The 17,891-nt window shown below is 46.3% G+C and overlaps 1 protein-coding gene across 7 annotated transcripts in view; it reads right to left on the bottom strand.

Moving 5' to 3' along the window:
- KANK4 (KN motif and ankyrin repeat domains 4) overlaps positions 1-17,891 on the bottom strand; it is a 267,015-nt gene that overhangs the window by 28,608 nt on the left and 220,516 nt on the right. For all 7 annotated transcript variants that reach the window (XM_068239357.1, XM_068239358.1, XM_068239359.1 and 4 more), the window contains 2 exons: positions 17,374-17,593; positions 11,134-11,276 (listed from right to left, as the gene is read on the bottom strand). In XM_068239357.1, coding sequence (XP_068095458.1) covers positions 11,134-11,276; positions 17,374-17,593 — 363 coding nt within the window. The remainder of the gene's footprint in view (positions 1-11,133; positions 11,277-17,373; positions 17,594-17,891) is intronic.

Below are 17,891 nucleotides of genomic sequence, written 5' to 3'. Positions count from 1 at the left end.
CCAAAACATACTGTTTTATTTTTAATGTGCTGAATTAAATAGGCCCCGGAGTGCTAATTAAGATCTTTACTAAGCTGCCTTACTTTTATCCCTGTTAGCAAGACCATTCTGTCACAAGCTCACTGTAAAATCCCCATCTTATACGACTGCAGGAAGTAGGTTCACCGTTCAGCTTCACCCCAAATGCTTCTCTGCCTATTTCTATGCAGTTCTCTCTAGGGGAATATGGGCAGGGAACTGTATAACTGTATTAGTGGGCATGGGATAAAATAGCTAGCTGATAAAATATCTCCTATAGGGCCTGATTCATGAAGCAGGGGTCATTTTGCCATACTCTGGCAGCACATGTCAATTTTACTGATCTTAACAGCAAGGGGGCCAGGCATGTTATCATATTAGCACAACACACAGGGTAACACATGTTGCCCCCTGCCATTAATATCAGTAAAATTGCTATGTGTTGCCACTTTATTGCTACTTAGTGCATCAGGCCCAGAGCAAATCTCTTGATCCCACCCGCCTCCTCTCTGTGCTCAACGCTTTGTGGCCAGCACTGCAGCTAATGTTCCTTCATGCTCAGTGTGTAAAGGCATTTACCCCTTCCCATACCCTCTTCAGCATGTTTATAAAAGCCACCTGTATCTCTTATCACCCAGTCCTGACTGCAAAAAATCTGGATTTCCTATATATATTTCATCGACATCGCTACAGGAAAATTAGCTAGAACTGTATAGACACACACCATCAAAGCCAGTTTTTCTGACTTGATGCAAGTTTTGTTTGCAGGTTGTATACGGACTGAATCTAGACCAATCCAATTCTGCAGCAGCTTCATTAGATTAGACTTATTTCAATCTGCACAGAAATTGCAACAAAGTTTGCATCAAGTCAGAAAGCAAGTTCATTAGGGTTGCTTTCCAAAACAAATCGCAATTCTCGGGACACTCTACACACACGATGGTGATATGATGACAATGTGATCCAATGTGTGTCATGCCAAGATTGCTTTCAACACGATTGCAAACGCATGACAAATACAGCAGGACTGACATTTGCAATTGGGTAAAATTGTGTTGCATTCGTACCACACTAATGGAAACATTCCTGTATGAATTCCATTAGTTTGGCGCATCCTAGCATTTTGCGATCTGCAAATGACTGCAAAATGCTGCCGGTGGGAAACAACCCTAATTCAACTCTGGTTGAACCATCAGGAATTTTTAAATATACTTATTGCAAAAAGCACAGAACTTTGTGCTTAAATAATTTAGGATGTTAAAATGCACTCCAGGTTCAGACCTGAACTCTTGCACAGGACAGAAGGAACACATACAGAAATGCATGTATGTGTTTAGAGAGTTTAGCATGTGCAATTCCCCCTCATCTGTGACTAATCACAACTGTAATTTGATCTCTCAGCTGTGTCAGCTTGCTGCCTTGGCAGAGCAGCTAGTTTGTAAACACAGGAGATGTTAACCCTATGTCTGCTTCCATGAAAGCCGGAAGTAGACACTGCAGATTTATTGCAGGATTTGTATCTGCTGAAACAAAGACATTTTATTTAAAGGTTTTAATGATGTTGCTTATCTTGTAGAGCAAAGAGGAAGTTCTGAGTTCAGGTCTGCTTTTACTGGGGCTTCTCCAAACTGGCTGTAGATGCAGCAGTTAATGTGACCCCCACTGAGGGACAAGAACGGTTTTTAATGCTCTCTGTAAAATGCTACAGGAAGTCCCATATTTCTGGGCTGTATAAATGTCATAAACAGCAGGTTCCCTTTAAATTCATAACATTCATGAAGCTGTTCTCTGGGATTTGACTTGCATTTCTCAGAAGAGGAACAATGGGAAAGTCTTCAATGCGAGACCTTTTCATGACATTTTTCAGTGACATCACTAGGAATGTTCGTATGAATGAGGCGATGACACAAGGGCTCCGTATTTGCAGAATTTTTGAATTCTTTGCAGTTACAGCTTTTACTACATCTGGACCCAGACTGCAGCATGACAGTGATTTCTCATACACACTACACAGAGCTCAGCTGAGAATCTGGACCCAGACTGCAGCATGACAGTGATTTCTCATACACACTACACAGAGCTCAGCTGAGAAACTGGGCCCAGACTGCAGCATGACAGTGATTTCTCATACACACTACACAGAGCTCAGCTGAGAAACTGGGCCCAGACTGCAGCATGACAGTGATTTCTCATACACACTACACAGAGCTCAGCTGAGAATCTGGACCCAGACTGCAGCATGACAGTGATTTCTCATACACACTACACAGAGCTCAGCTGAGAATCTGGGCCCAGACTGCAGCATGGCAGTGATTTCTCATACACACTACACAGAGCTCAGCTGAGAATCTGGACCCCGAATGTAGCATGACAGTGATTTCTCATACACACTACACAGAGCTCAGCTGAGAATCTGGACCCAGACTGCAGCATGACAGTGATTTCTCATACACACTACACAGAGCTCAGCTGAGAAACTGGGCCCAGACTGCAGCATGACAGTGATTTCTCATACACACTACACAGAGCTCAGCTGAGAATCTGGACCCAGACTGCAGCATGACAGTGATTTCTCATACATACTACACAGAGCTCAGCCGAGAATCTGGACCCAGACTGCAGCATGACAGTGATTTCTCATACACACTACACAGAGCTCAGCTGAGAATCTGGGCCCAGACTGCAGCATGGCAGTGATTTCTCATACACACTACACAGAGCTCAGCTGAGAATCTGGACCCCGAATGTAGCATGACAGTGATTTCTCATACACACTACACAGAGCTCAGCTGAGAATCTGGACCCCGAATGTAGCATGGCAGTGATTTCTCATACACACTACACAGAGCTCAGCTGAGAATCTGGACCCAGACTGCAGCATGGCAGTGATTTCTCATACACACTACACAGAGCTCAGCCGAGAATCTGGACCCCGAATGTAGCATGACAGTGATTTCTCATACACACGCTACACAGAGCTCAGCTGAGAATCTGGACCCAGACTGCAGCATGACAGTGATTTCTCATACACACTACACAGAGCTCAGCTGAGAATCTGGACCCAGACTGCAGCATACAGTGATTTCTCATACACACTACACAGAGCTCAGCTGAGAATCTGGGCCCAGACTGCAGCATGACAGTGATTTCTCATACACACACACTACACAGAGCTCAGCTGAGAATCTGGGCCCAGACTGCAGCATGGCAGTGATTTCTCATACACACTACACAGAGCTCAGCTGGGAATCTGGACCCAGACTGCAGCATGGCAGTGATTTCTCATACACACTACACAGAGCTCAGCCGAGAATCTGGACCCAGACTGCAGCATGACAGTGATTTCTCATACACACGCTACACAGAGCTCAGCCGAGAATCTGGACCCCGAATGTAGCATGACAGTGATTTCTCATACACACTACACAGAGCTCAGCTGAGAATCTGGACCCCGAATGTAGCATGACAGTGATTTCTCACACACACTACACAGAGCTCAGCCGAGAATCTGGACCCCGAATGTAGCATGACAGTGATTTCTCATACACACTACACAGAGCTCAGCCGAGAATCTGGACCCCGAATGTAGCATGACAGTGATTTCTCATACACACTACACAGAGCTCAGCCGAGAATCTGGGCCCAGACTGCAGCATGGCAGTGATTTCTCATACACACTACACAGAGCTCAGCTGAGAATCTGGGCCCAGACTGCAGCATGGCAGTGATTTCTCATACACACTACACAGAGCTCAGCCGAGAATCTGGGCCCAGACTGCAGCATGGCAGTGATTTCTCATACACACTACACAGAGCTCAGCTGAGAATCTGGACCCAGACTGCAGCATGACAGTGATTTCTCATACACACTACACAGAGCTCAGCTGAGAATCTGGACCCAGACTGCAGCATGATAGTGATTTCTCATACACACTACACAGAGCTCAGATGAGAATCTGGACCCAGACTGCAGCATGACAGTGATTTCTCATACACACTACACAGAGCTCAGATGAGAATCTGGACCCAGACTGCAGCATGACAGTGATTTCTCATACACACTACACAGAGCTCAGCTGAGAATCTGGACCCAGACTGCAGCATGACAGTGATTTCTCATACACACTACACAGAGCTCAGATGAGAATCTGGACCCAGACTGCAGCATGACAGTGATTTCTCATACACACTACACAGAGCTCAGATGAGAATCTGGACCCAGACTGCAGCATGACAGTGATTTCTCATACACACTACACAGAGCTCAGCTGAGAATCTGGACACAGACTGCAGCATGGCAGTGATTTCTCATACACACTACACAGAGCTCAGCTTAGAATCTGGACCCAGACTGCAGCATGGCAGTGATTTCTCATACACACTACACAGAGCACAGATGAGAATCTGGACCCAGACTGCAGCATGACAGTGATTTCTCATACACACTACACAGAGCTCAGATGAGAATCTGGACCCAGACTGCAGCATGACAGTGATTTCTCATACACACTACACAGAGCTCAGCTGAGAATCTGGACCCAGACTGCAGCATGACAGTGATTTCTCATACACACTACACAGAGCTCAGATGAGAATCTGGGCCTAGACTGCAGCATGACAGTGATTTCTCATACACACTACACAGAGCTCAGATGAGAATCTGGACCCAGACTGCAGCATGGCAGTGATTTCTCATACACACGCTACACAGAGCTCAGCCGAGAATCTGGACCCCGAATGTAGCATGACAGTGATTTCTCATACACACGCTACACAGAGCTCAGCTAGGGTTGCCAGGTGTCCGGTTTTACACCGGACAGTCCGGTTTTTGTGCGCTGTGTCCAGTGTAAAAAAACATGCTAAACCGGACAATTAAGTTGTCCGGTTTTAGAGCCCCCCCGCAGCGCAGGAGGAGAACAGCGCAGCAGAGAGAGAGCTGGGAGCAGCGGTGGAGAAGGGGGGCAATCTCCCCCCCTTCCCTCACCTTAGGGTGCTCTCTCTCCCCCGCTGTCTCCTCCAATATGATGTGCAGGGCTGGCGAGTGGCTGCAGGCGGAACTTACCTCTGTGTCGCTCCAGCGCCGGAAGTTCGGGTCCCGCAGCCGCTGAGAATCTCATTCATGAGCCGGACAACACTCTCAGTCTGAATAGTGTTGTCCGGCTCATGAATGATTCGGATCTTTGATCCGGATCTTTTTTGAGTCGAAACTCAGCGGCTGCGGGACCCGAACTTCCGGCGCCTGCGACACAGAGGTAAGTTCCGCCCGCAGCCATCCGCCAGCCTGCACTGTGCACATCAATATTGGAGGAGACAGCAGGGGAGAGAGACAGCACCCTAAGGTGAGGGAAGAAGGGGGGGGGAGATTGCCCCCCTTCCCCCCGCCCCTGGCTACCTATTCTGGGCACATATAGCCCCTGGCTACCTATTCCGGGCACATATACCCCCTGGCTACCTATTCTGGGCACATATAGCCCCTGGCTACCTATTCTGGGCACATATAGCCCCTGGCTACCTATTCTGGGCACATATAGCCCCTGGCTACCTATTCCGGGCACATATAGCCCCTGGCTACCTATTCCGGGCACATATAGCCCCTGGCTACATATACTGGGACATATATACCCCTGCCTACGTATACTGGGACATTTACACCCCTGCCTACATATACTGGGACATATATACCCCCTGGCTACATATACTGGGCACATATATCCCTGGCTACATATACTGGGAACACTGGCTGTTTGTCATTATGTGCATTTAGTGGTGAAAAGCTGTCTCTTTTGTGCATTTACTGGTGAAAAGCTGTCTCTTATTATGTGCATTTACTGGTGAAAAGCTGTGTCGTCTTATGTGCATTTACTGGTGAAAAGCTGTCTCTTGTGCATTTACTGGGGAAAAGCTGTCTCTTATTATGTGCATTTACTGGCGAAAAGGTGTCTTTTATAATGTGCATTTACTGGTGAAAAGCTGTCTCTTATGTGCAGTTACTGGTGAAAAACTGTCTCTTATGTGCACTGGACCAGTACTACTGGTGAGGACAGTTAGTGACATGGCTATGTACTCTGTAATGTGCTGCAGAAGATGTCAGCGCGATATAAATACTATTAAATTTTTTTTTAAAAAGCCCATTGCTTAGCCCCACTCTACATAAAAGTGTGCTTCTGACTCTGCCCCTAACTCCACCCCTAACTCCACCCCCTGTCCGGTTTTCTCCATAAGCCGACCTGGCAACCCTAAGCTCAGCCGAGAATCTGGACCCCGAATGTAGCATGACAGTGATTTCTCATACACACTACACAGAGCTCAGCTGAGAATCTGGACCCAGACTGCAGCATGACAGTGATTTCTCATACACACTACACAGAGCTCAGATGAGAATCTGGGCCCAGACTGCAGCATGACAGTGATTTCTGATACACACTACACAGAGCTCAGATGAGAATCTGGACCCAGACTGCAGCATGGCAGTGATTTCTCATACACACGCTACACAGAGCTCAGCTGAGAATCTGGACCCAGACTGCAGCATGGCAGTGATTTCTCATACACACTACACAGAGCTCAGCCGAGAATCTGGACCCAGACTGCAGCATGACAGTGATTTCTCATACACACTACACAGAGCTCAGCTTAGAATCTGGACCCAGACTGCAGCATGACAGTGATTTCTCATACACACTACACAGAGCTCAGCTTAGAATCTGGACCCAGACTGCAGCATGGCAGTGATTTCTCATACACACTACACAGAGCACAGATGAGAATCTGGACCCAGACTGCAGCATGACAGTGATTTCTCATACACACTACACAGAGCTCAGCTGAGAATCTGGACACAGACTGCAGCATGGCAGTGATTTCTCATACACACTACACAGAGCTCAGATGAGAATCTGGACACAGACTGCAGCATGACAGTGATTTCTCATACACACTACACAGAGCTCAGCTTAGAATCTGGACCCAGACTGCAGCATGGCAGTGATTTCTCATACACACTACACAGAGCACAGATGAGAATCTGGACCCAGACTGCAGCATGACAGTGATTTCTCATACACACTACACAGAGCTCAGATGAGAATCTGGACCTAGACTGCAGCATGACAGTGATTTCTCATACACTACGGTGACCATACGCCCCGCTTTACCCGGGACGCGACCCGCCTTCGGGGGGCGCTGTCCCAGGCTGCATGAGGTCCCGGGAAACGTCCCGCTTTTAGCAGCGGGACGTCCCGGCCTCGGGACTCTGGCCACCGTACAATGAACCAGCCGCAGCGTCTACTAGACGCTGCGCTAGTTCATTCCCCGCAGCCCCGCTCCAGCCTGCAATGTTCTCCTCCGGCAGGCACAGGCAGAGCAGGGCTACGGGAAGATGGCGTCCGGCGGAGCCCTGTATTGGAGACTATTTGTCTCCAGTACAGGGCTCCGCCTCCGGACGCCATCTTGCCGTAGCCCTGCTCTGCCTGTGAGAGGCTGAGCGGGAGATTGAACATCGTCCAGGCCAGGGGGAGCTGCACCTGAGGCACCAGAGGCCGGCTGCGTGAGGGGACGTCTTCTGCCAGGTGAGTAAATGCCTTTTCTTGCAGGTGAAGTGTTTGGCCGCATTGCGTGTATTTTGTACTGACATGTTTGCCCGCAGTGCATTCTTGTACTGACATGTTTGGCCGCATTGCGTGTATTTTGTACTGACATGTTTGTCCGCAGTGCGTTTATCTTGTACTGACATGTTTGCCCGCATTGCGTTTATCTTGTACTGACATGTTTGCCCGCAGTGCGTTTATCTTGTACTGACATGTTTGCCATCAGTGCGTTTATCTTGTACTGACATGTTTGCCCGCAGTGCGTTTATCTTGTACTGGCATGTTTGCCCGCAGTGCGTTTATTTTGTACTGACATGGTTGCCCGCAGTGCGTTTATTTTGTACTGACATGTTTGCCCCCATTGCGTTTATTTTATGCTGACATGTTTGCCCGCAATTGCGATTATTTTGTGCTGAAATGTTGCCCATTGCGTTTATTTTGTGGTGTCTGGGGTAACTGTTGCTGCATTTATTATTTAATGGTCATAGTTGTCTGTGTTTGCTGCTTTGCGGTTATGGCATACTATTAAATAGCATCACACAGTTTCTGCACACCTATGATGTGAATCCACGTTTGACCACATCACGGCGTAAACACTGCTTTCTTATGCCTCGCTGTTGCATCATTCTGTTAGCTCCGCCCATAGAATGTCATGACCACGCCCATTTTTCGCGCACGCTGCAGACACCAAATTTTGCGGCGCGACCCCCTATTTTTCGCCCCCCCCCCCAATTCACCCCGTCCCAGGTTGAGCCTACAAAAATCTGGTCACTCTACATACACACTACACAGAGCTCAGCTGAGAATCTGGACCCAGACTGCAGCATGACAGTGATTTCTCATACACACTACACAGAGCTCAGATGAGAATCTGGACCCAGACTGCAGCATGGCAGTGATTTCTCATACACGCTGCACAGCGCTCAGCTGATAGACTAGCATGTGTACAGCTTTCTCACAAGGGGCTTTTGCCCTACAGTGCAGTAATATTGCTCTGCAATCAGCGCACAGCAATATTACTGCTTGTTAATGCTTGTTCATCTAAAGTACCTCGGGTTGCGCTAATGGCATAAATCATGAGAACCTGCTGCCAGTACTAACGGTAATGTTGCAATGCATCAAGTACACGGTCACTTAAAGATCCTGCATACCAAATCCTTAAACAACACAAATGAGTGAGCACACTGTTCCCCTCCTTACTCCGCCCACCAGAAGCTGCGTTATCCCTCCTCCCAGCTCTACAGAAATAGTGTAGTATGTCTGTACAGTGCTCATAGCTCGCAGGGTCAAACTAAGGCACCAAGCTCAGTCCTGAGTCCTGACAGGCTAGTCTTACTGATGGTTTGTGTGCCTATTCAGGTCCCAGAATGTTGAAATGTCATTGTTACAGTATGGCTATTTTACAGTTTAATGTAATTATGAAAATGCAAAAATTGGCCTCAAACTGCTCTCACTACGTGAAGCATTACAGATGTTCCCTCCGAAGGGATGTAAGAACACGTTTCCCTTTGGGCCAGTTTACACTAAGTCTGAAGTGCGTGTTTGCAGCACAGTTCAGCCACCAATCTGCAAGGGGAAGAGCACCACCTGGTTGCTGTATAATGCAAATAACTGACTACATCTGTATCCATGAGTGTGTCAGCAGCTGACTCGTGGTACAGTTACTGCTCTGTAGTGACCACTGCATGCACTGTCTAGCTAAAGACTGCTACCTGCTCAGATAAACATGCATCAAAGGATTGTCACCCTACTGCCTGTGCCAAACACTTGCAGCACATGGCAGATCCATGAGAGTGAGGATTGATAATGAGATGTTAAGATTTCGGAGTTGTGTAAATTTGCATAAAAGCAGCATCAACTTGAAATTGGACCAATAAAATGCAGTAGCTAATTAGCATCTCCTTTATTACAGCTGTCACTTGCCTGTGTAAATGCAGCCTTCAGCAGCAGTCTGTACACATACACAGAACACTGGTGCAGTGCTGTCTGCAGCTGTGATAGTTACTCCATACTGCTCTATGCTCTCTTCAGACCACATATACACAGAGTTGCAAATTCTTTGCTTTGTGTACAATATGTTTGTTGTAACAAAAATCTACATTCTATCCTTTATACTTTACAAAGAATACGTTGGTTGTCAATTTGGGATGAACTCTTCTGTTCCCCATAAATTTCATACACACATTCAATCCCTGTTGTCTGGCAGGGATTGGGAGTAGGTTTGGGGCCCGATTGTGTACAGACGCATTAGGCCAGGGATGCATCAGTTGCTAAGGAGGGGGGCGGAGAGTTGACAAATGGCACACTGGTTTACTATGCTAGGAGAGAGAGATGGTGCGGTATGTCTCTCCAGTGTTAGTGAGGCTACATACACATGCCAGATTAAACTTGGCAAGGGAAGCCAATAAAGACCACCTTGTTTAAGAATCTAGCGTGTGCATGGATTCCCTCGTCACCTAAAGATCTGACATGACATACCTTTAGCGACCCCTAGTGACATCCAAGGGCATGATTCTCCTACTCACCCTGTCCACTGGAAGCCACTCCATCATGCTTGGTGTGTCATCCCTCCTCCCCCTCCACAGTAACAGACACTTTGCTAGCCTCTTGACTAGAGATGCAGAGGCGTTTCTAGAGTGGTGCAGGCATGGGCTTACGCCATGGATGCCACAGAACCATGGGCATTATGCCTGTTTCTGTGCTGCACCCCATGCCTGCCCATGTGCTGGGCCGCCATGCTTGCCCCCACCCCCCATCACTCAGACCTCAGATCAGATTAATTCTGTTATCTGGGGAACATGACTACTTAATTTATGTATGTAGTGTGCACTTAACTTAGTGTTAGAAAAGAGGACGGAGAGGGAATAAGAAAATATATATCAAAAAAAGTAACTTCAGCAATATATTCAAATATAAAAGGGGAAGGGGCACAATTTCAGTTTTTGCCATAGGCTCTATATTACCCAGATACGCCCCTGTAGAGATGTGTCTGTACAGAACTTGTCCCCGGACTGTCGACTGAGGGATCAAGTCTCGATCCCAGAGGGTGATAGTCCTTGTATACATGTACGAGGCTTTAAGCCCCGTACACACAGTAGAGTCGAGGTGGCCGAGAATCCAGTGCGTGTATAGTAGCCCCCAACTGCCCTTGGCCCCTCAGCCAGTGATGCACCTGGTGGATCGCTTCGGACAAGCAACAGCCAAGAGCTTTGTTCTCCCCACTTATCCCACCGACTGCGTGACATCACTCGCATGCTCTCCACCCCCTTTCCTCCCACATGGCAGTGGAACACGTTGCTAGCCTCATCTGTACAGCAATGACCCTGCAGTGTCGCCCGAGGCATCATGCTGGACATATCTTGTATTTGTGTACGAGGCTTTAATCTACTTATCTGATCTCCCTGTTCTTCAGATTTGCTTTATATTGCCAACTGTTGTAGGACCCCATCTGCAGCCTATCTAGCAACCTACTGACTGCAAGTCATACAAATGTAAATTATACAGTGTTTTATGTATTTCATCGATGTACCTGAGTGGCACGCAGATTGACATTGCCAAGGGAAAGAAGAAACTTCACAACTTCCATGTCTTCATCGGTCTCTGCTGAGGCCAGGGCAGTGAGCATCACAGGAGTGTAGCCAGCCTTATTCTGGTGGTCCACGTCACATACTCCTAGCAGACACAACGGAGAAGTCATTTATGTTCTCTACTTATTGCAGTGCTTTATATCACATCACCAACTGTCCCCCAGCATACACTAAGCAGGTTAAAGAGGACCAGCTCTGCCTAGAGTTATGCCATGCAAGGTAATGATGATACATGGCCAATTTGCCATTTTATATGTAAACCACGCATAGTGGAGCTGTTATTTAAATGGACTTCCATCCAAAATGTATTATTTTGTTGCTGAACTGGGGAATGGCTAGAACATGTCCGGTTCAGTCTGCTAGGTGAGTTACAGAGAAACTGTCATCTAACATACTGTACTCTCAAATCTATGGACAGACAGAGATGGTTAACCTGACTCACTATGTTATCTCTCAACAATGGCTAGCTTGTCATCTATTTTCAAGTTTTGGTCCTTCTAAAGCTTACAATCTGTAGCTTAGGGCTTATTCTTATTAAAATATGGGTTTACTAGATAAAATACACCACATTGCGTGTCCGCTGTTTTATTCACCTTTGTATGTGGTTTTTAGAAGATCCGCCCACCTTGGCACCCAGCCTGTCAATTGATGTTGGCGCTGCTATAGATTGCAGTGCAAAGTTACGGATGACGGCTGTGCTTGGTTTAGGTGCTGGGGCTCAGCGATTCTATAGCAGGTGCTGGGCTATAGTATAGCAGGACAATTTTGAGTGCACTCTAGGGCAACATGGGCACTGGTGACCGGCGGTTGGAAAGTGGTCGTCAATGTTTAGGCTTTTAGTCTAGTATGCAACGCTGGGGCTCGAAGAGTTGGGTCAGTTAGGGGGTAGGTTAGGAGGAAAATAGGGAAAATAGACACAGAGAGTAGGTTAGCGTGGGAAGATTTGGGGATGGAGGCTAGTGTTAGGCGTAGGTAGAGTAGGGTTTTTCAGTGCTAGGTGTAGGTAAAGGGATAGCCAATAGTAAAATATTGAGCAAACAGCCAATAGTAAGGATCGGTGAAAAAAAAAAAGATTGCAGATATTCAAACTACTAGTAATCCCAGGTGCCGAAATTATGTACATACTCATTTTTAACGTGTGTGCTTTTCAGAGCTATGTCAGGAGCAATAAATACATGTATTTAGCACACACAAATGCATGCAGCTGGTCACAATTTCAGTGTTTGCTTTAGGTGCTTTATTAGCACCACTGGGCACCTGCCAACAATGTGTTAAAGTTCTATCCAAGAAGCAAATAAACATGTGTTTGCCTCCTAGAGACTGAATAGAACAGATTTTATTTTAAACTTAGCCTTCCTTGATCAATACGGGAAACGTTTCCTTCTCTCTAAAACATGTCTTGCTGAGTTCCACATCTTTCCTGATGCCTTCCCAGGGGGCTATTGCAATTGAAAGCCCAGAAACCCATCAAACCTTTTCACAGTGGATAAATAACAAACCTGAAAGCTATCCACATTTATAGACACGACAATAATACAGAAAATCCAACTGCTAATAATGTTACCTGTCTCATAACCTACAGGAGAAAGTATGTTTTCTATAAACCTGACCATGTATAGAACTGACCTGGAGGGAATTGTGTATTTGTTGCCTACTTTGTTTTCTCAGCAGCAGTAATAACTACTTCTGTGCCAGTTCTGACAGATGGCACATCGTTTACTGTCGAACAAATTTTCCGAGACGCTGCATTTATCGTTAGCATCGGCTACGTACGAAGGGTAGTGTGGTTGAGACACTGGGGGAGTAGACAAAGGGGTTAGTAGATGAGGCAGTGAGATTTAAATTCTAGCTATAGCGAATTAGCTTGTCTGAAAAGGTGTGTCTTGAGAAAATTTCCAGGCTGATAGCATGACGGATAGGCTGTGGTAGAGAGTTCCAAAGGAGAGGTGACACCCGTGAGAAGTCCTGGATGCGAAAATGAGAGAAGGTAAACAAGCTAGACAACAAGAAGGTCTCTTAGGAGTTGCGAAGGGTCCAGGATGGATATCTAGAGACTAATAAGGAAATGTATGGAGGGGTAGCATATGTAGAGCTTTGTATGATAGTGTTAGGAGTTTGAACTGGATCCTTTGGGTAATAGGTAGCCAATGGAGGGAGTTGCAGAGGGGGGCAGTATCAGAGCAGCAGGACAGTTTCAGGTTAGCATTTCCTGTCTATGGTTATGCCAGAGGATGCTAAACAGACTTCTCTCTGTTCACCATCACATTGCCATCAGGCTGAAGTTAGTGCCACTGCTTCAACAGTTGTCTGAAAAACTGTACTTACAGCTCTTAAAAGGCTGTATGGGGCTTAAAGGGAGTCTGAATTGATAGGGATATGGAAGCTACTATATTTATTCATTTTAAACAATGCAGATTACCTGGCTGTCCTGCTGATCCTCTTTCTCTAATACCAGGCATCTGGTATTGTTTAAAGGAGAACTGTAGTGAGAGGTATATGGAGGCTGCCATATTTAATTCCTTTTAAGCAATACCAGTTGCCTGGCAGCCCTGCTGATCTATTTGGCTGAAGTAGTGGCTGAATCATACCAGAAACAAGCATGCAGCTAATCTTGTCATATCTGTCAAAATTGTCAGAAAAACCTGATCTGCTGCATGCTTGTTCTGGGTCTATGGCTGAAAGTATTAGAGGCAGAGGATCAGCAGGACAGCCAGGTAACTAGTATTCCTAAATGGAAATAAATATGGCAGCCTCTATACACCTCTCTCTCCAGTTCTCCTTTAAAAGGAAATAAATACGGCAGCCCCCATACACCTCTCGCTTCAAGTTCCCTTAAAGCCCCACAAAGTCCTTTGAGAGCCATGAATACTGTATTTCAGATAGCTGTCTGCTGAAGCAGTACCAGAAACTTCAGCCAGATGGCAATGCGATGGTGAACAAGAGAAAAGTCTATTTAGCGTCCTCTGGCAGAACCATAGACAAGAAACGCTAACCAGACCCTAAAAATAAATACATCAAATATATATAGGCCATCAAATTGAGTTTCCAGCTACTACCAATTGTTTCTCAGATACACGAGGCTTACACAAAGATGTAACCTGCTGCATGGGCTGTTGGAAGTACAAATGCACTCTGATGTGCAAAAATTCACACAAAATTATAATGTTGACGCTTATAAATCAATAATAATAATATTGCAGGCATACAAGTAAAAATGGGAAATTTGGGCGCAGGGTGAAGCCGTAAAACATCTCACCCTGCTCCTGCAAAAGTCCTGGCAACATTACCGTAATTACAATTGCCCCTCCAGGCCGCCAAAGACTCAGGTGAAAGACGTTATTCGTCAGGCAGCTTTTGCTGACGGTCAAAGTACACTGTTTTTAAAGTAATGTTTTCAAAGTCTTTTGACGGCACCCAAATTACTATCTGTCGATATAGCCGTAATTCACATAGCGGCACCATGCACCACGCTATACAGGCTATGGCGTGGTGCATGGTGTGCCTAGATTTCCCGCCACCGGTTTGCTCTGTTTCGTATTGCAGCTCACAAATGAACACATATGCATATTTCTGAATTTACTGCTTGTTACACATTTTCCCTCAGCCGCTGGAAAGCTTCCTGCGGACACCTCTGCCTACTTCATATATAACCTTTAGCATTGGCTGTTCAATCAGTCCATGACTGGCTATCCTGTAGATCAGAGGTTGTTCTATAACCCTCAGCTCCGTGTCTTTTAGGGGAGAGCAGACTAATGGCTTTTCCTGGCGTTCCCACATAGATAACATGCAGGCATGTCAGGGATATTAATGGCATATATTTAGGAACAAAAAGCCAGTCATCAACAAAAGTTTCCAGGCGCTCCTGACCGCACGCCACATCTGATTCCCTCGCGATTCCCGCGCCTGTGACCTGATCCAGCGCAGATGTCAGTAGAGGGAACCGTGCCGACACGCTGTCACTGGCAAAATTACATCAAGCTCAGCGCGTTCATTACGGCTGCCTGTTTATAAATGCTGAGTGGTAATAATGGGCTATAAATGCTGCATGGCATCCTATGCATAATATCAGATTGCCGTGCTGCAGACTCCTGTTTTCTAGGAAGGAAGCCAGAATTCCACAATATTCCCTCAAGTACAACCTGGGCTATTAAACAGGAAAGAAAAAGAATTTACATTTCATGACTTCTGTTATGTATATGAAAAAAATAAATAAAAGGCTTTTTTTCTAATTAAAGAGAACCAGAAGTGGCATGTGATATAGGAGATGAACATGTCTGTACAGTCTCAGCCATAATTAGAACTAGGCAGTTTTCCTTTCTTTTTCTTTTCTCACTGAAAGGGTTAAAGGATCTTGAAAAAATTGTAAAATTTAAGATACATAAGTTTACATGCTTATAAAAAATACATTTCTCTCACAGTAAAACACACTATCAATGACTTTTCTCCTATGTTGTAGTCGCTTACTGTAGGCAGTAAAAGTGTGACAGATCTGACAGGTTTTGGACTAAACCACCGCTGAGGCAAGAGTGCGGAGCGGAGGCTGTACAGATATGTCGCTAGCCTTCAGGCAAGCAACACATTCTGTTGCTGTAAGGGAAGGAAGGGGCACGGTGCAGCATATAAGGAGTGTCACAGAGTGGGCGGGGTGTGTGGTGAGAACAATGCCCTCGGTCAGTCAATTAGTTACATGTATTATTTATGTAGTCCATAAAACATTGCAGTAAATTTCATCATCATCATCATCATCATCATCATCATCATCATCATCATCACCTGCTTAGCTTAGCTCTCATCAGTGCAAGACACAGACATGATGGTTTAAACACTTAAGAACCACGGGCTTAAACCCCTCTAGTGACCAGACCATTTTGTTTTACAAATCAGGCCACTGTAGATTTAAAGAGACTCTGTAACGAAAAAACCTCTGGGGGGTACTCACCTTGGTAGAGGGAAGCCACTGGATCCTATCGAGGCTTCGTCCGTCCTCCTGTGTCTCACGGCGGTCTGCTGCAGCCCACGGAACGCACAGCCGACAATTTGTCAGGCTGTGTAATATTTACTTTTTCTGGCTCTAGCGGGGACGCAGTTGCGGCTCTCCACTCGGAAATAGGTGGAAATAGCTGATCTCGGTCGGGTCCGCTGTACTACGCAGGCGCAGGAGACTTGCGCCTGCGCAGTAGAGCGGACCGACAGAGATCAGCTATTTCCACCTATCTCCGAGTGGAGAGCCGATACTGCGCCTGCGCTGGAGCCGGGAAGGTAAATATTTACCACGGGAACTGTTTTTTAGTTACAGATTTTCTTTGAGGGCTCGCTGCAGGGCCGTACAACTTAGCACACAAGTGTTTCCCCCCCCCCTTTTCTGCCCACCAACAGAGCTTTCTGTTGGTGGGCTGTGATCGCTCCCCCAATGTTTTTGTTTTTTTTTACAAATATTTCATTTAATAATAAATTTCCTTTTTTTTTTTTAACCCTCCCCCAGCCAGCCAATCAGCGGAATTGGCTTAAGCCTATGACAGCGGATTGCTTATTTGCCGCCCATGGGGACAGCCGTGTGACACGGCTGTCACCAGTACACTGCTGCCGTAGATCGTAGCGCTGTACAGAGTAAATAGACGCCGGTTTTGCCGTCTAACAGTCTCCTAGCGGCAATCGCCGCTGGGAGACTGATGACAGAGCTCAGCGGAGATGCGTGCACATCGAGACGCACTATCTCCTGCAAAACCCCACCCCAGGACTTCATGCCAATTGGTGTGGAGCCATCCTAAGGCTGCCGCCACGTTCATGCCAATCGGCGTTATGCGGACGGCAAGAGTTTAAAGGACACCTGAAGTGAGAGGGATATGGAGGCTGCAATGTTTATTTTCTTTAAAACAATCTAAATTGCCTGGCTGTCCTGCTGATCCACTGCATCCACAGAACCCGAACAAGCATGCAGAGCAGATGTTTGACTGAAGTTTGACTGGATTTGCTGCATTCTTGTTTAAGGTGTGGGATTTGGTCACTACTGATGCTAGAAAGACCAGCAGGATGTCTGGGAACTGGTATTGTTTAAAAAGAAATAAATATGGCAGCCTCCATATCCCTCTCACTTCAGGTGTCCTTTAACTCCTTTTCCTCTTTCATTAGACCACTGAAAGAGACAGGTTCACTTAAATACCAGAAGGAAGAGCAGGTCTTACCTGTATTAAGTAAGAGTTTGACTATGCAAAAGTTGGAATGGGACACACTGTAATGCAGAGCGGTATTTCCGTTCTCGTCAGCGATATTGACCACCATTTGCAGGAGCTGAGGACTAATGGATCTGAACTCCTCTAGATAAACGGACACCAGATCTGGAGAAGACGACTTCTGGCTGGAGACCCGGAACCACTCCTGGCAGACAGTGTACAGCGATTGTCTCTAAAAACAGTACAAAAGTTATTATTAGTTGCCGGCTCCGGCCAGACTGTGATGTCTATCTTCAAACAACGCTGCAATAACCACAACAGCAGCACAATGTTCTAAAGATTCCCTATAAATCAGAGCTTTATTGCAGATGTGAAGTGCGTCTCTCTGGGACCCATTCAGATGTTTACACTGTGACTCCCGGCAGAGCTCGGCTCGATGTGTCGATGAGCTCCCTTCATCTGAAGCACAAGTGGACTCCAGTGCTTGGAGATCATTTATCTGAACTGAACGCTAAGCCCAGCTCTAATAT

This window comes from Hyperolius riggenbachi, chromosome 6, assembly GCF_040937935.1.
Source record: "Hyperolius riggenbachi isolate aHypRig1 chromosome 6, aHypRig1.pri, whole genome shotgun sequence".
Classification (NCBI taxonomy): domain Eukaryota; kingdom Metazoa; phylum Chordata; class Amphibia; order Anura; family Hyperoliidae; genus Hyperolius; species Hyperolius riggenbachi.
The sequence above is the reverse complement of the archived record's forward strand: the minus strand, read 5'-3'. Positions and strand labels throughout refer to the sequence as shown.